At 33.9% G+C, this 22,785-nt stretch overlaps 1 protein-coding gene across 3 annotated transcripts; it reads right to left on the minus strand.

Moving 5' to 3' along the window:
- Positions 1–16,507: 16,507 nt before the first annotated feature.
- On the minus strand, positions 16,508–21,954 carry LOC140871316 (probable methyltransferase PMT21). 3 transcript variants are annotated; one of them, XM_073273770.1, is made up of 8 exons: positions 21,625–21,954; positions 19,823–20,113; positions 19,101–19,249; positions 18,802–18,997; positions 18,512–18,722; positions 17,601–18,276; positions 17,431–17,508; positions 16,508–16,947 (listed from the first exon to the last, which is right to left on the minus strand). In XM_073273770.1, exons 2-8 carry the CDS (start codon positions 20,090–20,092, stop codon positions 16,728–16,730), a joined length of 1,800 nt encoding a protein of 599 aa, XP_073129871.1. In that variant the 5' UTR covers positions 20,093–20,113; positions 21,625–21,954; the 3' UTR covers positions 16,508–16,727. The 3 variants fall into 3 exon arrangements, with proteins under 3 accessions (XP_073129871.1, XP_073129872.1, XP_073129873.1); XM_073273771.1 differs by lacking the exon at positions 21,625–21,954 and adding an exon at positions 21,483–21,504; XM_073273772.1 differs by lacking the exon at positions 21,625–21,954 and adding an exon at positions 20,262–20,280.
- Between the last annotated feature and the right edge of the window lie 831 nt (positions 21,955–22,785).

Raw genomic sequence — 22,785 nt, forward strand, 5'->3', positions numbered from 1 at the left:
TCTTTTGACTGCAATCTAAAATTCTGGAATATTTCCTCAAATTCAGTGTGTTCAGTGTTTTACTGAATTCAACTCCAAGTTCACAACCCGTAAGTTAATTTTTTTTTAATTGAATTAATATATATATATATATGTATATAATATTAAAGTTGTCCCAAATTTTATTATATATATACAGAGAGAAAATGTGTGCATTGGTAACAATATTTTTTGCATTTTATAAATTCTATATTTGGTTGTACAAACATAAATTATTCTTTATACTATTTTTTTTATTTTGAAATACTATTGATGTTATTTGGATCATTTGGTGTTGATATTTATCGATAACAATTTAGGGAACTAGTAATTATAATATATATATATACATATATATATATGTGTGTGTGTGTGTGTGCGCCCTAAATTGTCATTTGTGAATATGGTTAAAAATCTACAATAGTCAAAAGATAAAATTAAATCTACAAATTTGACTACAATAATCTTGATCTCAATTTTAAAAATTAAACAAGTTCCATAATTATTCATCTGTCATTATCCATATCGAAGTAAACGTGTCAATAATGCTTATCAGTTCTAAATAAACATCTATTCCTATATATTATGTAATAGTATTTGGTCTTTTTTATATCAATAAATTTAAAAAAAAAAAAAAAAAACTCTTATCTTCACTATCTTAATTTTCCCCCCTCAATTATGATTTTTTTTCTTTTTTATTTTTTTAATTTAACTATTTTTTTATTTTCTCCACAATTTTTGTATTTAATATATAATACAATCACTTTAATTGACTATTTTAATTGAAATATAATTTTATTATAAAAACAAACTATTCTGCATGCAATGCGTGCAACAAGATGCTAGTAACCATAATGTCTGAGACTTGAGTAGTAGCGATTTCCATATCCCAAAGATATCAAAATATTTATAAATTAAAGCGCGAATATAATAGATAGTTTTATCAAACAATATATTTTTAACATAACGTATTTCTTGGTGGTGATTTTCATAAAAATAAAAGATCACGTGTTGAAATTATTGTTGGTACTTGAAGTAACCAAAAAGAATATGGAGGAACTGAGTAACCAAAGTATTAGGAACTATAATTGAATAAATCAAGAACTAGGTGCATCACAATGTGAACAGTTGCGTTTGTTGATTGAGTTCCTTCAAATTTGAAATGAACAAAGACGTCTGTTATGACATCTTTTCGTGATCTGACGGTTTTTGCTAATTCAGACTGATGGATGTCATCAAAAGGGAATGTCATATTATAGGGAATGATTCATACATAATATATATTTTCAATTACTCATTAATTATTTCCACTCATAAAATAGTATAACATGTACATTGTGAGTGTGAGAAATAAATTATGCACACTGGTTCCTCACCATTTTCAACAAACAATATTTTTCATTAAAATACTTGTTATTTAGATATTGTTATACTACAAAAACGATATACTAACATTCGATTATCAAGCTTTAATAAATAAAAGGTATTTTGATGTTGTTTTCAAGCCCTGCACTTTGAAAACAACATTTTTATAGGAATCAATTGTATCATGGAAAAACATTTGCTTAGTCATGACACATCATTGTGTTGAGGGCAAATAATTTATCAAGGAAACGTGTGTATGTGTCTTGGATTCGGCCTCTAATTTTTATTGCAGCTGAGTTGTGTAGTTCCTAGACAACAAAATTTTTTGATTTTTGAAAATAACACAACACCTAAAAAAACTAAGTTAAATTTATCACATTTGTAAACTTAATTTCGGTTGAATTTTTTTTTTACGTAAATCAATTTTCTACATATACATGCATGTTTTCAAATCTCCAATGATGCCATGGTCAAAAATAAAAATAAAAATCCCCTCCCTTTTTTTTTGGGTTGAAAGTCCAATGATGCATTATTGAGATGCATAATGTGGGAGCATATGCAAAGACTTTGAAATAAACGATGTACATGGTTGTTATGTAAAATAAAATTGTGTTGTACTTCGTGTCGTAACACCAAAGACAACACAGTGCAGCGAAAATTTAAAGCGTAAACAAAACTCAAGTAATAACTTTTGCACGAGTATAAAACTCGTGCGGGTGCCTTAGAGCTAAATATCACTAGTAAACGTAAGAGCAGTCTTACAAAATAATCCTAGTAATTTTACGAAAAGTTATTAAATACTAAATTTCTCAACATGTTGAGAAATCAAACTTGCATCCTAAAATATAACAAAGTATAAAAACTATTGGATGCAACTCCCGTGGCCTAAATTGAAGAGACAGTAAAGATCTTCGACCAACACTATTCCCACAGTGTTGTCTCTGATGTCTTCAACACGAACGGCAACACGGGGACATGCAACAATGATGGTTGCAAACCTTGCTTCAGAATTCTTCAAGATCTTCACTCGAATTCTTCAGAGTATGCGCATAGTAGTTTTCGTCTGAAGCCCTCTCATCTTTCTTGTGCATGGAAAATCTTCTTTTATAGATAATCATCCAAGCTTTGAAGATTTCCTTAGATAAAGTCCTACAAGAATAGGTAACAATCTTTTAGTAGGAAATAAACTCTATCAATATATAGAAATCAAATCATGATAATATCAAATTATATTTTATCAAATAATCAAATTATCACGATATGATTTAAACTTTGGCAAATATATCTTTAACATATTCGGGATATACATGGAATATTTACCAAATAATCTATCTTGTCTAGAAAGCAAAATATTTTAATTTCCAATTAATTGGGGCCGAAATATACAATGAATAACATTCCTTTCAATCTCCCCCTTTTTGCTTTCTGGACAACACATTGCACAAGTATGAGATACTTATAAACTACCCCTGAGTTAAAAACTCTTCTCCCCCTGAATCTTAAAGTCTCCCCATGAAGTGTTGTCCCTCATGTCGTAACACGGTGGATAACATGAGCAAATACCCATGGGATTATTTAATTCGTATATCAGAACATAAGTGGGGTAGAAGATGTTAGTCTAGTTAACACATATATGAGCAATTAAGGCACGTAACTAGAACGAATAAAAACAGTTATATTAAAATCAGAATGAAGCAAATAAAATAAAGAAAGGATTGATCACTATCAGAGCTATCTTGATCAGAGGCTTCATTCTCATCGTCCTTAGTCCCAGATGGACCAGCTTCATCTTCATCTTGTGCACTATCTCCCCCTGTTTGGCCAGAAATGCCAAGTTGTCGCCGACAATCAGCCAAGACCGTGCTATAGAAGGCAATGTCTTCCTGAGCTTGAGCAAGCTTTTCCTCGGCATGAGTCATCAGCAACTGAATGGCGGTAGTGGTGAATTCCAGGGAGGTAGGAGTAGGCACTATTTCTTCAGTGTTGTCTCACGTGTTGGCAACATCGGGGGCAACACCATCCATGTCAGCAGCAGGAGTAGGAGTGGCAGTCCAGGGTAAATCCATTACGCGATTCCCCTTTAGAAGACCAACTGCTAACTTCAAAATCTCAGGTTGATCAGTGAGATCTTCTGTAATATTGCGAATGAACGCCTGAGATTCCAAAATGTCATAAATCAGAGATGGGAATGGCAGCTTGGTAGACTTGAGACCTCCATCAGCAAACTGGAGTACTGTCTTGAATATCATCTTCCCAAAATTAAAATGACTCCCAGTCCCAATGGCATATAGAATGACCTCATGTGGTCTGGTGATAACGGTGGAGTTGAAGGAGGGCATCCAATTTCTCACAGCTATCTTGTGCAGCACAGAATAAAATGAAGTGAGCTTGGCTGCAGAAAAATGGTCAGAAAACTTTTTGACCATACCTCCAGTGAGAACAGTAATCACTTCGTTGATCTCTGGAGGATTTCCTTCATCAACATCTGGGGTTGAGTAGTGAGAGTTGATCACGGCTGGAGTGAACTCGAACAGCCGACCCCGTAGATACACCAAGCCATACTTTGCAGACTCTGGATCTTCAATGCTCGATGTTAAGTTGGCGTAAAACTCCAGAATCACCCTCTTACAGTAGGGTATCACAGCAACCACAGTAGAATAAAGCTGTCTAAGCTTTAAAAAATCGATCAAATTGTACCTATCATATGATCGGACATCTATGTTCCTTTCATCCAAAAGTCCTCTATGAGCGAGAAGAGGCCAAGTAGCAGCAGCATCACCAGAGTAAAATGTGAGGGAATGGGCAGCATCCATGTCATATTCCTCATCAACAGTGTTGTCCGTGGTGTTGACGACACCAACAGCAACACTGGCAGCAGCAGCAGAAACATCCTCTTGATCCAGAGGGTCTTCATCAGCGTCCATGCTGGAAACATTCTCAGAGTCTTCTTCTTCTCCAATATCCGCACTCTTATCAGAAGAGTCAGCAGCAGAATCGGTAGAGGAGGAAGAGGAGGAACCATGGTATGCTTTGCCTTGTGCAAACTCCTCCATCATCTCTGCATCAGGCTCATCATCGGAGAGATGAGCAGAGGGAGGAACAAAAGATGACGTCTTCCCTTGCTTGAGGCTCTCTAGGATTTGAGCCAAAGTGACATCCTCATCAGAATCAGCATTTGCTCGAGGCACAGTAGCTGCTGGAGTGTCCTTCGGAGGAACATCATCAGAAAATTTTGAATCATCACTCTCAGAAGCGGATTCAACAGTTGGAGCGGAGGCAGAGGCCGCAGCAGAACTAGAGGGTTTCTTCCTCGCCACAAATTCAAAATTGGCATCATCAGAATCGTCGCCCGAGCTGCGATCTTCTTCAGCCATGGATATGCGGGGACCCTTGTAAAAACGCTTGGACTGAGTAAAGTCTGGGTTGTAACCTGCCTGCCTTTTAGATCGGCGTGCCATCGGTGGAGGAGGATTAACCTTATTCAAAACAGAAAAATCAGGAAGATTCTCTATATCAATTGTGTTCCCTGGTTCTCCAGGCATGAGAACAGCGAGAGGGACAGGTTCCATGGAAACTGGAACAATCGGCAGAGAGGACACCGTGGATGGGATTTCCGGTGTTGTAACACCAACAGCAACATCAGGTTCTTTATGACCCATCTCACTTCGGATGTCTTGTGGATCAAAGCCTGCCATTGAAAAACAATTTGAGGGTAAGAAAAGGTTAGGGTTTGCAAAACCAACTCAATCGGGAACAAAGGATTTCGAGAAGATGCTAAAGCCCGATTATTATCAAAAAATATTTATAGAATCCTTATCTCAAACGGTAACAAAATCCTAACAAACCCATAATTACTCTGATCCCTGATCTCTCTTCAGTTACAACGGTAACTTTCCTAACGGACGAAAATTAAAAACCGAGATTAAAGAGATAAAATCCCATAATTAAGGCAATAATCTGAGATAAATATTTTAATCCAAATATTCCAGAATTACCTCCACATCAGCCTAACTCCACTGAACCAAAAATCAATCACGAAAATTCAATTTTTTAGTAAATAGGGTAAATCATCAAAATTCGTCTATTTAGAACCTTACCCAAAAACAGAACCCTATTAGCAAAAATGCATATGCATGGCCTATTTTATGCCTAAACAGAGTGTAACATAAAATAAAAATGCAATCAAAAGCAAAACAATATGTTGACGAGTGTAGTGTTGCCTCTCGTGTTGCCAACATCAACTCCAACACCATAGTTTTTCAAAAAGCATTTGAGACATACACACTTGATTACCCTTGATAAAGAAAATTTCAGAAGTGGTAGCTTTCACACTAATCGAACAGTCTTCATTGGACTCAATTAGGTAGCTTTTTTCATTTTCTTCCAATTTGGATAAAGTTCGTATTTATGACATTGGTCAACAAACTTCATAAAAGATTGTGACACTGAATTTACGAAACCACCTTTCACATGGAACAAGAACATGGAATACACGTACATCCCTCAACTACTTAGTGGTTTAGTCTGAGTCTATTTTGCAAGGGCCAGTGTGTTTCAATAACAGTTTGCAGAAAAACTTGGCATTGAGTGAATCAACGAAACAGAGATTTAAACATCACACAAAACAGAATGAGTGCAGAATGTCTAAAAATCTTTAAAATGCATGACAAAAAAAACAACAGCGTTGTCGGTAGTGTTGTAGCACCGAAGACAACACATGCAATGGATTATAATGCACACATGCTGAGAGACCTTCGAAGAGTTGAAAATCTCTCATGGTCTAATGCTTTAGTAAAGATGTCTGTCAATTGGTTATTGGTTCCAACAAACTCCATTTGAATCATACCTTTTTCTACCAAATCTCGAATAAAGTGATGACGAATGTCAATGTGTTTTGTGCGTGAGTGTTGAACTGGATTTTTTGATATATCAATAGCACTCGAATTATCACAATAAACAATGGGGGGTTCACTCTTAAAACCATAGTCTTCAATCATTTGGTTCATCTAAAGAAGTTGTGAACAACAACTTCCGGCTGCCACATATTCAGATTCAGCAGTCGAAAGTGACACACAATTTTGCTTACGACTATACCATGAGACCAAATTATTGTCAAGGTAAAAACACTCACCCGTAATGCTCTTTCTATCATTCACATCACCAGCCCAATAAGCATCACTAAAACCTACAAGGTTAGTGTTGGTTTCCCTTGTATACCACAATCCCAAGTCCAATGTACCCGAAACATATTTCAAAATTCTCATAACAGATTTTAAATGGGTTACCTTTGGATCAGATTGGTATCTAGCACATAAACACACACTGAACATGATATCAGGACGACTAGCAGTCAAATACAAAAGACTCCCTATCATGTTGCGATACATGGTGTTGTCAACACCAGCCGCAACACTGTCTTTTCCTAATTTTTCACTCGAGCCCATAGGAGTTTTCATGTTCTTAACATTCTCTTTGCAAAACTTTTTCACCAAGTTCTTTGCATACTTACTTTGACAAAGAAAAATTCCTTCATTTGTTTGCTTAACTTGCAATCCAAGGAAAAAGGTTAACTCTCCTACCATGCTCATTTCAAAAGTAGAAGACATGCATTCAACAAAATTATCAACATGCTTTTGAGACGAAGCACCAAAGATAATGTCATCCACATAGACTTGACAAATAAGAATTTCACCTTTGGCCTTTTGAATAAAAAGGGTTTTGTTAACCTCACCTCGTTTGAAGCCAATTTCGAGTAAATACTCGGTCAACCTACCATACCATGCTCGTGGAGCTTGCTTCAAACCATAGAGTGCTTTCTTCAACTTGTAAACATGATCCAAGTGATGTGGATCCTCAAAGCCTTTGGATTTTTTCACATACACTTCCTCATTCAAAATAACATTCAAAAACGCACTCTTCACATCCATTTGATAAAGTTTTATACCCATATGACATGCAATAGCTAGCAATAGTCGGACTGACTCAATGCGGGCAACAAGAGCGAAGGTCTTATCAAAATCAACCCCCTCAACTTGCGTATACCCTTGAGCAACCAACCTTGCTTTGTTCCTAATGATGTTTCCTGATTCATCGGTTTTATTTTTGAAAATCCATTTTGTACCAATAACATTACCATGATCAGGTGGTGGAACCAAAAACCAAACATCATTTTGGACAAATTGCTCAAGTTCTTCATGCATGGCATTTACCCAAAATTCATCATTCAAAGCATCATTGACATTCTTGGGTTCAATATTGGAGACAAAACAGGAATGCATTACCTGAGAGTACACGGAACTCATGCATACTAAACCAACCATCTTGCGGTAGTCAACTTTGTCCTTGCCTCTAGTTTGCCTTGTTCCATTCACATCTCCAATAATCTGTGATGAAGGATGATTCTTCTGTATCTTGCTTGGAAGGTTCTTTTCAGTAATTATTTCAGCTTCCTCATTATTTTGGGAATTTTCCTCATGAATTTCTGAAGGAACCAGTGTTGTGTTTGGTGTTGTAACATCTGGGACAACACTGTGTTCTTCGGAAGGAATTTCCAGCAAGCCTTCAACATCATCTTCAGCAGTTTTTCATTTGAGATCTGCACCATCATCAAAAACAACATTAATGAATTCCATCATTGTTCTGGTCCTAAGGTTATACATCTTATATGCACGACTATTAGTAGAATAACCAAGGAACAAACACTTATCGCTCTTGGAATCAAATTTTGCTAGGTGATTTCTATCATTCAAAACATAACGCACACAGCCAAATATATTAAAATAGTTAAGATTTGGTCTCTTTCCCATGAGTATCTCATAGGAAGTCATCAAAGATCCACTTCTCAAATAAACACGATTGGAAAGATGGCACGCTGTGTTCAATGCTTCTGCCCAAAATCTTTTGGAGATATTTTTTGAGTTCATCATCATCCTAGCCATCTCCTGCAACGTTCTATTCTTCCTTTCGGCAATTCCATTCTGTTGAGGAGTTTTTGGGGCAGAGAACTCTTGTGAGATGCCCTTCTTATCACACAAAGAAGAAAACAATGAGTTCTCAAATTCCTTTCCATGATCAGTTCTGATTCTTGCTACAGTCAAAGTATGTAGGTTAGTAATCTTGGTAAACAACTTCTTAAAAACACCAAAAGTGTCTGATTTTTCTCTAAGAAATCTTACCCATGTAAAACGAAAAAAATCATCAACACATACCAAAGAATACTTTTTACCTCCATAACTTTCGACTTCCATGGGTCCCATCAAATCCATGTGCAAAAGTTCAAGACACCGTGTTGTCCCATAGTGTTGTAACACGGGATGCGCAACACGGGTTTGCTTACCTTTTTGGCATGCACCACAAACATATGGAACACTAGTCTTTAGATTTGGAAGACCTCTGACAGCTTCATACTTACTCAGATTCTTTAAGGTCTTGAAATTCACATGTCCAAGTTGTTGGTGCCATAGACTAAACTCATCAACCTTTGAGTGTCTACATGCCAATTTTTCACCGAGTTGGTAGCAGTTGTCAACTGATCTTGTACCTGTGATAACACAACGATTAGCATTATCAAAAACTTCACAAATATTCTTATCAAACTTCACATGCAAGTCATCATCACACAGTTGACTAATTGAAATTAAATTTGCATTAAGTCCTTCAACGTGTAAGACGTTATGAAGCTTTGGAAACCCTTCCACATTGAGTGTTCCTTTTCCAACAATTCTTCCCTTTGCACCACCTCCGTAGGTCACTCTACCACCATTTTGTTCAAGGTAGTTTGTGAGGTGATCTTTCAAACCTGTCATGTGCCGAGAGCTTCCACTATCAAAATACCAATTACCTGCAGTGTTAGCTTTCAAGGAAGTATAAATAACAAAACATCTAACATCAGGCTTTTGAACCCAAACTTTCTTCACAGTGGGCCTCTTTTTGCCAGTGTTGCTCTTAGTGTTATGCAACACGGGGGACAACACTTGCTTAGATTCCCACAAAACATAGTCATTCTTCAACTTTTGACAAAAAGGCCTGATATGGCCAGGTTTGAGACAATAATGACACACAAAAGGACGTTTCCATTGTTTCGACTTTGGGACATAAATATGGTGTTTTGGAAGATTCACCAGTTTCAAAAACACTTTCTTTAAAACCAAGTCCAAACTTATCATTCTTACCCATAGTCAAAATGGAATCAAGTTTGCTCGAACTGGAATTAAATTTATCAAGTGTTGTTTTTGTTCTTTCAAGTTCAGAATTCAGCAACCCTAATTCGAGATCTTTCTTACTCAAGAGAATTTCCAATCTAGCAATAGCAGCTTTCAATTCAGTATTCTCTTTTGTAAGGGTTGTGTTCAACTGATTCCTTTTGTTCCAATCACTGTATAACTCTTCATAGAGTATTTGAATACCTTCCAGAGTATAAGGATCAACTACCTGTTCTTCATGATTACTGGAATTATCAGGGTTAGAAGCAACAAAACAAACAGATTTTTGAACAGTGTTGCGTCTAGGTGTTGCAACACCGGAGCCAACACCAAGAGGATTAATCTGAAAATTTTTCTTACTCTCCAGTAAAGCAGTAAAAGATATGAGATCTGCCTGTTCAATCTTTTCTTGTTCTTCTTCAGAATCATCATCACTCATAGAAGCATTCATACTTTTCCGAAGGCGATTTGCGCATTCATAAGCATAGTAGCCATATCCCTTACATTTCCTGCATTGAACATTATCAAAATTTTTGCTTGAGGACTGAACCTTACTATCATACCTTTGACGAGGTCCTCGAGTAGCAGCAGGTTTTTGAGGCTTCTCTGAAGTAGTCAGTCTAGGAAAATTTGAGGATTGTGCACTTTTCACATCCTTCTTTTCTTTCATTACCTTGAGATAGTCAGTAAATTTCTTCAAGATCAAGGCAATATAATTATCCTCAAGATCAGAATCCTTTACTTCCTGTTGAACTTCAACAAAATCATTGTAAACATTATTAGATACTTGAAAAGCAATAGATTTACCTTTCGAGTCATCTTCGGCTTCCAACTCCATCTCATAGGTGCGAAGAGAACTAATTAACTCATCCAAACCCATTATAAATGTATCTTTTGATTCATCTATAGCACAAACCTTGGTGTGAAATCTTTTGGGAACCGAACGAAGCACTTTAGATACAAGTCTCTCGTTTGAAATAGGATCACCTAGAACAGATGCTTCATTTGCAAGGATCTTCAATCTTCCATTATATTCCATGATGGTCTCTGATTCCTCCATTTTCATTTTTACAAATTTTGAAGTTATGAGACGCATCCTTGTCTTCTTAACACTTGCCGAGCCTTCACAACGAGTTTGAAGTTTCTCCCAAGCATCCCTAGCACAAGTACAAGTACCAATTAGATTAAACATGTTCATATCAATAGAAACAAACATAGCATTAAGAGCTTTAGCATTATAAATAGCCGCAGTATTCTCTTCGGCTATCCATTGTGATCTTGGCTTTGGTCCTGGTACATCATCATCTCTCATCGGTGGTGTCCAGCCATCAAGAACACGTTGCCAAGCCCTGGACTCAATGGATTGAATATACATGCTCATCTTCAATTTCCAAGGGCCGTAATTTGTTCCATCCAAAATAGGTGGACGAATTGCACTTGTGTACGGAGTGTCCATAACTAACCTGTAACACAAATCAGGAACTCACTTAGTAAAGTCAAGTGGTGGCTCTGATGCCACGTGAAATAAACGGTGTACGTGGTTGTTATGTAAAATAAGACTGTGTTGTACTTCGTGTCGTAACACCAAAAACAACACAGTGCAGCGGAAATTTAAAGCGTAAACAAAACTCAAGTAATAACTTTTGCACGAGTATAAAACTCGTGCGGGTGCCTTAGAGCTAAATATCACTAGTAAACGTAAGAGCAGTACTCTTACAAAACAATCCTAGTGATTTTACGAAAAGTCATTAAATACTAAATTTCTCAACACGTTGAGAAATCAAACTTGCATACTAAAATACAACAAAGTATAAAAACTATTGGATGCAACTCTCGTGGCCTAAATTGAAGAGACAGTAAAGATTTTCGATCAATACTATTCCCACAGTGTTGTCTCTGATGTCTTTAACACGAACGGCAACACGGGGACATGCAACAACGATGGTTGCAAACCTTGCTTCAGAATTCTTCAAGATCTTCACTCGAATTCTTCAGAGTATGCGCAGAGTAGTTTTCGTCTGAAGCCCTCTCATCTTTCTTGTGCGTGGAAAATCTTTTTTTTATAGATAATCATCCAAGCTTTGAAGATTTCCTTAGATAGAGTCCTACAAGAATAGGTAACAATCTTTTAGTAGGAAATAAACTGTATCAATACATAGAAATCAAATCATGATAATATCAAATTATATTTTATCAAATAATCACATTATCACGATATGATTTAAACTTTGGCAAATATATCTTTAACATATTCGGGATATACATGGAATATTTACCAAATAATCTATCTTGTCTAGAAAGCAAAATCTTCTAATTTCTAATTAATTGAAGTCGAAATATACAAGGAATAACATTCCTTTCAGACTTCGAAGTATTTAATGTGAAAGCTTGAGATAATAATTGTTCCCAACGACAAAGCAAAGAATGGTCCCATGATAGACATGGCATTTAAGGTTGCAAAAACAATAAAAATAATAATAATATATAAGTCAATTAAAATGCTAAATAATATTTTGTTAGGAACATAAATAAAGTACATTTAGGTCAAATGTTATTAAAATAAGTGTACTAATTAAAATGAATAAAAATACTATTTTAAAACGAGATGCATAATGTGGGAGCATTTCTGTAACCTTATCAACATATACGACCACTAGACCTAATTTGTTAGAAAATAAAAGGTCAATTACGTTCATGAGTCTTTGTATCACTTTTAACACGAAATTTATACATGTTCATGTTCATCGAATAATAAAACTATACGAGATAATGTTTATCTCGTCGTATCGCACTATATATATCACGATATGCATAAGGTTCAGATTCTTCTTTTGAATTATAACCAAAAAAAAGCATATAAAAGAATAATAATGGAGGAATTCCAACTTGACAACCTTCATTCTAAAAAACGAATAATATGGTGGCACATTTATAGGATCGCACCCATTCCTGCATCAAATGATGCAAAAAAGAACAAAGAAAGTGCATGCATGAACTTAAGTGGCATGTGAATCTAGATATTTTAATTAAATTCGGATTTTTTTAACAGAAATTATATGAAAAAAATATAATAGTTAAAATTTACATGCTCTAAAAAACTATACGTGCAAATTTAATAGGAAATAGGGATCATGTCCTACTCACCACTTTGATGTTATTATTGGAAGGTGTAATGAAGTTAGGTCATGAGAATATGTAGGTGGCAACACATGATCAATTATTCTATCTTATCCATTTGCTTTTTTTTATATTATATTCTGGGAATGAACAATGTTTGTTTCTATTTATTTTGTTTTATCCCACGTAGTTTGTTTTATCTGTTAATTAATTGAGGAAATTGTCTTTAAATCTCAATTAAAAAACTAAGTTGTTTGTCAGTTTTTGATTCAAAGTTTCTTTTTTCCAAATCCCTGACACAAATTGTCATTTGTTTGGACTCCTCAATTGATGTGAAATTATAAAAATATGAAAATCCACTAATTTCGGCATAATATCTAATGTTAAGTTTATATTATATTACTCGATAAAATATAATGTTACAGAATTCTTGATATATATATATATATATAATTTATTTGAGATACAAACCAATTACATGATTATACTAGTTCATATGTGCAACAAAATTATATATATACCAATATACTTTTGACCTAAAAAAAAAAGTAGGAATCAATTCCAGCTACTCAATGGATCTGTTAAATTCCAAGTTTGACGTGGTTGACGTGTCGGGGTAGGTTATTTATGGTTCATGATAGTATAAGATACTCGTTTAATGAGTAAAATGTATTTTGGTACACAAATTATTGGTAAAATGTCATATGGTACACGAACTATTGAAAATGGCTTAATTGGTATATGATCCAAATAAAAGGTCAATTTTACCCTTAATATGAATTAATTATATTGATTAATTTTAAAATAGCATATTTATTAAAAATTAATATATAGTATATATATATATTGATAAAAAAATTATCAAGTCAAATTATACAACAAATATTGTAATATATTGTTATGATAAAAATATAGATCACCGGAGTTTGTTGATCTTATGTTTAAATGATTGAAACAAACATATTCACCATTTTAGTTTTTCAATATTTGATACAAAAATTTTCAACATTAAAGATTAAATCATGAAAAAACAAATCTTAAAGAAAAAATTTTACTCATTGTCTCGATTTTCGTAGTTCTAATAACCTAAAAATTTTTCACTTGATTTAATAATTTATAAATTTATACTTTTTTTTAACATTACATGTATACTTTTTACTCACACTTGAATTAAATATTAATTAATAAATAAATATTTATTTAATTATATTTTTTATCATTATTAAATATATTTTAGTCCTACATGCATATGATTTATTTATTGACTTTGTGGTTTTATTAATATATGATTTATATCAATTTTTTTAAATGAATAATTATTTACATTGATAGAAAAAAAATCATTTCATTATATATTATTTATATTTTAAAAATATAAATAATTTATTAATGAGTATTTTTTTCGTTAATAAATTATTTAAATTTTAAAATATAAATAATTTATTAATTAGTCCTGCATGCATATGATTTATTTATTGAGTTTGTGGTTTTATTAATATATATATATATATATTAATTTTTAATAAATATGATATTTTAAAATTAATCAATATAATATTAATTCATATTAAGGGTAAAATTGACATTTTATTTGGATCATGTATCAATTAAGCCATTTTCAATAGTTCATGTACTAATATGACATTTTACCAATAGTTCGTGTACCAAAATACATTTTACTCGTTTAATGTTAAATCTATTGGCCCAAAATTAATTGTAACACGTGAGGTCCCGAAGAAATAAATAAATAAACGGCACATATAACCAAATTGAAATAAGTACTTCACATATATTTCACACGTTAGAGTGGATAAAAATAACGAATTTTTAATATATCGAGGTTACTATATCGAAACACAATTGAATTGATCGAATTTTTTGTATATCGAAGATTTCGATTAAGGGTGGGCGCGGGTCGGGTTTCATCGGATCGGATACCCGATATGTCGGGTACTCGATATTTCGGGTAGTCATTTTGACTACCCGAACCCGATCCGAATAAATCGGGTACCCGACAATCGGGTACCCGATTTTTTCGGGTAAGGTCGGGTACCCGAGATTTTTTTTTATTATTTTTTTTGTAAATTTGATGAATGTGAAAATTAAAAACAATACATATATTTATGATTGTGAACTACTTCTACCCTCATATATTTACTTATTTTTCATAAGTTTTGAAAAAAAAAATTATCAACTCTATCAAATAATTAAATAATCAAAATCTATGAAAAATCAAATTAAAAAATCATCATTTCTCAATAGATGTATGTATGCTCAATCCAAAAAAAATGAACAACCATTTTAGTTGAGAGCAATATAATGAAAATAGAGAGGATATGTTTTTGAATAATACATACTAATATATATTGAATTTTCAAAAAAAAAAAAAATTTGTCGGGTTTTGTCAGGTATCCGAACCCGATCGGATAGTAATTATACTACCCGACACCAACCCGAAAAGCACAATAACCCGAACCCGATTTTTTTAAAAGTAACCGACCCGATCGGGTCGGGTCGGGTCGGGTACCCGATACCCGACCCCAAACACCCACCCCTAATTTCGATACAGTATGGTACGATGACGGTATGAATTTTAAAATTTTTTAAATATATTGGAATATCGAAATAATATATAAAAATTTAAAATTTATAATAAATAAATTTAATTTTTTTTAAGAGTATAATGTTTTTTGGGTATAAAATGACATATACTGATATCGTATCGAAATCGGTATACCGTAAAATTTCGGCATAATCGCTATACTAATTATATGTAACGAAAGTTTTAGATATCGATATAAAATTTTCTTATACCGTAATTTCTATATGTTATACAATATGCGATTTTCGGTATGATATACGGTCATTTCCAGATCCATTAGTCTACACTTTAGAAAGAATACTGAATACCCAACTTAATCATCCCTCGCCCTAACTAGACTTGTCCCCTGTTAGATTTGGAGTGTGTGAAGTTTGATCAAAACCGAAAAATTAAAAAAAAAATGACAAAATTGATTAGTTGAACCGGAAATGATGTTTTTTTTTATTATTATTATGCGATACAAATGTTATAACCTAAGTTTATATTTATCGATTTTCTGTCAAAATTAAACAAACCGAAAAACCGAAATTTAGTTAATTTAATAATTTTTTTATATTTTATAGATATTATACATTTTATAAATTATATTAGTGAATTAAGTATATATAACTTTTATTTTGAAATGATTATTATCTAGTTAATTCATTTAAAATTTAGATTTAAAGAATTTATCAAACAAATAACTAAAACACCATCATATTATATTTGTAAATATACTTTGGTTACTCATTTAAGTAGTCGTCCAAATAAACATAATCATCGTAACTGAAATAGCTGAACAGTTGCAGTAGAAAACCCAATTACAACCAAATAAAAGGCTTTAGATCCGAAATGAACCAAACTGAACGAACCCAACAAAAAAACACCCCAATCCCCGATGGCTAATGGCTCGTTCCTGTGCCGAGGGAGTACCTACCATAATTCCTTGACATTGATTACGCAAAACCAAAGTTCTAAAAAACGCAAAAATGACGCAAATTCGTGGACAAGTTCCGAAACTCAAATGTCGACAGGCTTGGCACAGCCACTCAAGATTGGCAAATTAGTTTGTAAATGGTGAAATAATAAGACGACAGCAAGTTTCCACAGATATGAATCGACTAAGCAGCAAAAGAACACTTTTGAATGTGACTGAAATTTGGTAATAAAAAAAAAATTACAACAATTGCACATAGCGTCAACAAAGAATATAATACGCCAAAAAGACACTAACTAACCACTACCAATTCCATTAAATCTGCCAAGTCCCCTTCGATGGGGATTGGGGAGGCGTAAACTTCAAACTTTTGTGTAACGAATGATAATATCAGAGAGTGGTATTATGGAACTTACTTCTCTAGTATGGCCGGTATTTTGAGTTTAATATAATATATGTATGATCTCTAAAAGAAAACTCTCCACAACTCTCTGTTTTCTCAAGGATCTTATGATGAACTTGTCTTCGAGTACCATAGCTTCTTCTGGCAAATCAAGAGCTTTTCCTTTTCAACGCCATATTCCGTGTCTTCTTTACGACAACTCCATCTCATCCCTTTAGCTATAGTAGAGACAGCATCCACAAAATAGCTCGACTCCCGGATGATTGCATACCCGTTTGGCCGGAGTATGCGATCCATCTCTAGCATAACGTATTTCATTTCACATCTGCCAAAAGATATATTGTGTTAAAAGAACTATTATAGGCTGAGAATGACCATAGTTCGAGTCATGACTTTTTTGAAGGTTGGGGTAGCTGTGCAAACAAGTTTTTATCAAGAACATCAGATTTGAGACGAGATCGAGCATGCTTTAATATATTGGGGCGGTTTTTCACTATGTATTTCAATACGTAGGAGATGGCTATTTTTAAAAACAAAACATATAGTAGGTCCATTGGCCATAGTTTCCTCGTGTACTTAAAAATAAGTTCACAAGCTGGGAACATAATTCAAGCATTTACTCGATAAAGCTTGATAATAATGTTGAACTCAAAAACATCAAGCTCAAATTTAACTTGACTTCAAAATAATTCGTTCTTTGAGCTTGGATTTGAGCAAGCAAATTCGAGATTGATCTTAAATATATATAAATTTGTGTGGAATTTGACTTTCAAGAAACAAAGTCGAGGAGGGGAACAGAGCTTCTCACCTGTGACTTTCAGTGGTGAAAAGGCCGTCTAAATGAAGGAGATCATAAGTTCGAGGATATGTTGAAAAAGCCTCGCACCTAAAAATGATGTCAAATATACCAACATAATGTGAAAATCAGACAATTTCAATAGATAAATGTCGATGCATTTTCAGGTAAAAAATTATTACCAGTCGTGATATGTTCCTATGAGGCCCCTATCATACACCGTAGCTAGTGTATTTAACGCATAGGACGAGACGACATTCATAACCCACGAAGGAGCATCAATCAGAGCAGCAGCAAGACCTCCATACATCGTGTTCATATCCATGATGTTTCGTATCTTGTCAGTTCCAAGTGCAGGGAGCAACTTCTTGTAGTGCTTTACTCGTGTCTTCCATTTACTATCATCGTGATTGAAAGCACCGTCACTGCCACCTCGAACATCAGAAACGCGCTCAGGAGCCGTATGCAATCGTTCGGGCCATTTGGGAAGGGATTTTAATGCTACTTTCTTGTATTTTGGGTTAGGAACTACGACACAAGGTCGAATTGAAGTGTACCATGCTGAATCTGGTTCAGTACCATCATCACACTTTGGAGGATAATTGTCAGGTGCCTCGAGCTTTTTGTAGCAGCTATTGTCAGATAATTTCTGCCAAACGGCAATATCATCTTTCTTCTTGTACAATTTGAAACACATTGAGGATAGTAATTCTTGCAGCTTTTCATAATTTGATTTCTGCTCTTCAATAGTTGTATTCCATCCTCTCCAATGATTCTCATAGTTTACAGGGGGGCCAGAAAGTACCCAAAAGCCACCAGGTCGGAGAATACGGTGTATCTCTAGAAGGTAAATTCCACCTGAGATGGATACCAGTGTACGGTAAATTATAGATTCCAAGTATTGCGACTCAAGGTCTTGCCATAAAGGAATTGAAACACTTGCACTGACATTTGAATTGCTTTTTACTAAGGATGATTAGAAACGTTTGAAATGGTTTCTATAAGAATGATTTAAAACTAGGCAACTAGCTGAATAGCTTTTCACAAGAAATTATTTGAAACCAAGCATGCAACACAGGGTAAAGGTAATTACCGAATTCGGTCCATGGAATAAGGCATCTTGAGCAATGTGCCATGTCAAAAGAGTTTGACGGGAAGGGTAGCCGTTGTGTCGAAATGATGCCCAAGATTGCTGGTATTCCACGTTCCAGTGCAAATTGAACTTGAGCTTCATGATTATCTCTTGGGGCGAGTGATAATGTTAGAACCCCACGATCAAGCAAATCACCTCCCCAACTGGCAACCTGAACATTTATGAGTAAAAGGCTGATGATTTTGTACAGGGAGTACAATTTGTGGATGAACTATAGAAAGTGAACTCACCCCACACCCTGTATCAATAGCCGTACGAATTGTTCCATCTTTTATTCCTGGAATCAGATCTTGCATCAAATCAACATAAGGACCGACACCATTAGGGAACATAGTGCCGCCACCAGGAAAGAGGAACTTTTCCCCTTCTTTCTTCAGCCAATGCTGATTCGATTTCTGTCTGTTAATCCAGTCGTATGGAACATTCCTAAAAAAATTGGAATTTTTTTAAGTTCAATGCCAAACCATGAGAACAACGACTACATTTCCTCAAAATCGAATATTTTTTTCCTGAAGAGAACGCTTATTACCTGTACCAACATTCATCTCTGCTCTTTGGCCATCTGATAGGTGACTTGTAACCATTAGGTGGGGCAATCAAGCATGCTTTCCTTTCAAACAATGGAGGGCAATGACGTTCGAGAAAAGAAAAGCGGTGACGACTGTACTTATTCCACCTCTGCAGTAATATCAAAAATTGTTTGGTTCAGGCAACTAGGACACAGGAAATACAACTTTCAGTGACTGATACTACAGAAATATAGGTATATTAATTATATTTTCTCCTAAACTTCTGATTTTCCAGAAGCAAAATAACCAGAAACTTCTGATTTTCCAGAAGCAAAATAACCAGTTCCCATCATTTTCGATTTACCTTGTCCAAACACATTTCCAGCTCATTTTACATTTTCCTGTAGAGTCATTATTTCAACATAACTTTCACCTAAAAAATCTGAAGAATTATAATATATTCTAACCCAATATGTTAAATTCAAAATTTCCAAATACTCTCACAAACTATTGTAGAATTAAATAACTCAATCTATTCTTATATCTCGTTACGACTAAGAATCAATCACATTTCCCAATTCATTTTCTGGAAACACATTTTTGCAATATTTCCTACAGACAAACAAAACATTACCATAGGGTTCACCATTAATCATAGTGGTATTTGTCCGATCACTTGGTGGCAAAACACACATCAGATTCTAACAGTAAAACCAAGAAAGAAATATATCTTAAGAAATACCTTCGGATCTGTGCATGGCGTGTAATCTTGAAAATCTGCAGGGCATTCAGGAAAAGTCGCAGCTTTGATCTGGAGAGGGCCTGTTTTCGTTTCCTTTGAAGTCCCACCTGCTTTATCAACTGCCCGAGTTAAATAAATGTCCTTTTGTGAACAAAGGAACCCGCCCAAGTAGAACGAAAGCGCGCATAGACCAACAAGCATTACTGCCATAGGAAACGTCCTACATGATTTATGAGGATGGATAGTTGGTTTTCCATCTTTGTTCTTCATAGTATTAAAATACTATGTAACCTGCATAAACACACAAGGTAAAAAACTGGATGAAAAGGCATATTACCGTACTTAAAATATTCATCCAGTAAACGTAGCATAAAACTAGAAATTGAAATGGTAAGCGACAAGAAGACTCGAGCAAGTATGAGAAATATGAGGGTCCAACCCGGAACAATAAGTAACAAGAGAATGCAGTATATGATATGATCTGCCAAACCAAATTTAATCAGAAATTACCAAGACCCAGTAATCAGAAACAGATTATAATACCATTCAAGTAAAAATGTGTACAAGAAACAGCATCAAAGGTCAAAAAGACGTGGAATTTAACCACATCTACTGGCAAAAACAAGCCATCATATCTGACTTGGAATATCTGAAAGCATTTGGGACCCATAACACCTTGTAGGTCAAGAAGGCCTTTACATTTTCACATGATGTTGGTCCCTACATTAACTTCAAAGGGAGGGTCGAATAATGTATCCTTGAGGATTTTTTTTACTTGAGTAAGTATTTTCATGATCTGGATCCACCAGTCGGGCCCTAGTCTTTATTTTATTGGAAATAAAATTCAGGTAGATGACTCAATCAAAACATGTGTCCCCATACAAACATCGGGCCCTAGTCTTTATGAATTTTAGCAATCTTGGTGAAGGCCCCCTTCACCACTTATTCGTAAAAAGATGAGGGTAAAAGGAATCCAATCCCACCAAACTGTAACCATGCAAAAGCAACAAAAAGTAGGATAAATAGAAAAAGCATCATTAAACCACACAGAGGGACAACATCAAAAGGCAACCAAGATTTTTATTAACATGTATAATATTCAACTAAAATAAAAAGGGAACCGACAAAACTCTCACTTTCTTTATAGAATTGGACTAAAACTTGTGGTTACTTCCCACTTCAGACATGAACAAATATACATATAAAATTTCAAATAATTTTTATACCGAAAGAAAAAAGGGGTCGTTAGCCAATCAAGAGGTTTCCCTATCGAATAATTAACAGAATATTGGCCATATAATAGATTCTGCAAGAAGAAAAAATTCCACCACTAAACATGGAAAAGCAATCAAATTCTGGAGTTTCAATAATGGTATAATTAGCTTGAGAAATTTCAGATCAGAAAGTAAACATCTAAAATGAAATGCATATGAAATTATAAATCATCACATTGCATAAAGTCTCAATCTTTATACATCTCTTACTTCATATAGCCTAATAAGATTTAAGAAAAATGGGGAAGAATCTGTCACACTCAGATCTCATTAACATTAAAAATGCAGTAAGAACAAACACAAAAACGAAGATGGAAAATTTGAAAAATGGACAAGATAATTCAGGAAACGGGAGAAGATAAACTAAAAAGGCAAAATGCGAATACCTGACTTGAGATCTAAAATATATAGAACAAGAACTCGATGCGGACGAAAAAAATCTAATCATTTTGGGGCATCAACAAAATCGACTGAAGATTTGTGGACGTGATTCGATGAACAAAGAGATAAAAGGAACAGAAAAATCACCTTCAGCAAAGAATGTGAATAGAAATGCAAATTTTCACACACTTCTTGGTGAAAACCAATACGAATCACTCCATTACTTTTCCATACAATCTCTGATTTCTCAAAGAATCCGAAAACCCACTTCGAAAATTTTACTCGGAACGGCCTGAAGAGAGATCCACAGCAAAATTGGAAAGCGAAAGAAAAATTCAAGAATAATTGAGATGAGAGTTTTCTGCGAAAAATTGAAATAAAATCAACAATGCTGAGACCTTTGCAGATGATAAGGAGGAAATTCGATTTTTATAATGTAAATTTGCATCTCTCTGTTAAACAGACAAAAAGTCAAAAACCCCGCTACATAATACACACGCATATACACACATTCATCATGATAATAATCGTATATAAATAATAAATGTATATATTATCGCAGATAAATGCAATATATATTTAGCAGAAGCCAGAAAACTTTTCTTTTCTTTTTTTCAAATGAGATCTTAAGATAGATAATTATTATTATTATTATTTTCTTATAATATGATAAATATGAATTTTTATCTTTACTAATATTTGTAATTTTTAAAATAAGTAATTATAAATTTTTTTAAAAAAATTGTATTTTTAGATAATTTGAACTCATACAATCTCATTAGTCGTGTAAATTATATTGGATAAACGTTGCGAGACAGACTCGTTCGAGAAAATATTGATAAAATAATTAAATTCTTTTTTTTCCCAAGTGTTATTATGCATTGTTATTATAAAATCAATTTTCACGTTATGCGCATATTAATTTTGACCCTTTTTATATTTTGTGAAAAAATAGAAACATTAAGAAATGGGAGTTCTTGGATCACCGACACAATTGTACAACTTGACGGTGTAAAATGCAATATTCTATTCTTGGTGTCTTTCACTGTCTTAATAGCTAGTCACTAGTCTCCCTCTTAAATTTATTATATATAACTTAATAAATTTTAGCACTGTTTTTTATATATTAACAGTGATATAACCATTTAAAATTTAGAAATATGGATATAGATTTAAAAAAAATTTAAATAATTTAAAAGATGTTGAAAAGTGAATAATGTGCTTTATAATATAGAATGTATATATAAATAATATTACTAAAAAATTTAAAAATAAATAATGAAAACTAATCAAAATTATTTTTAACTT

Source organism: Henckelia pumila, unplaced genomic scaffold (genome assembly GCF_033568475.1).
Source record: "Henckelia pumila isolate YLH828 unplaced genomic scaffold, ASM3356847v2 CTG_461:::fragment_3, whole genome shotgun sequence".
Classification (NCBI taxonomy): Eukaryota; Viridiplantae; Streptophyta; class Magnoliopsida; order Lamiales; family Gesneriaceae; genus Henckelia; species Henckelia pumila.

Bases quoted from the DNA above. Each gene is read 5' to 3' on its own strand.
- LOC140871316 (XM_073273770.1), bottom strand. From the start codon at position 20,092: ATGAAGAACAAAGATGGAAAACCAACTATCCATCCTCATAAATCATGT. The intron at 17,509-17,600 runs GTAATAATTTTT...CATCATTTTTAG, and splicing joins ATAGGAACATATCACGACTG to GTGCGAGGCTTTTTCAACAT. The intron at 16,948-17,430 runs GTGAGAAGCTCT...ATCTTTTGGCAG, and splicing joins TTCACCACTGAAAGTCACAG to ATGTGAAATGAAATACGTTA.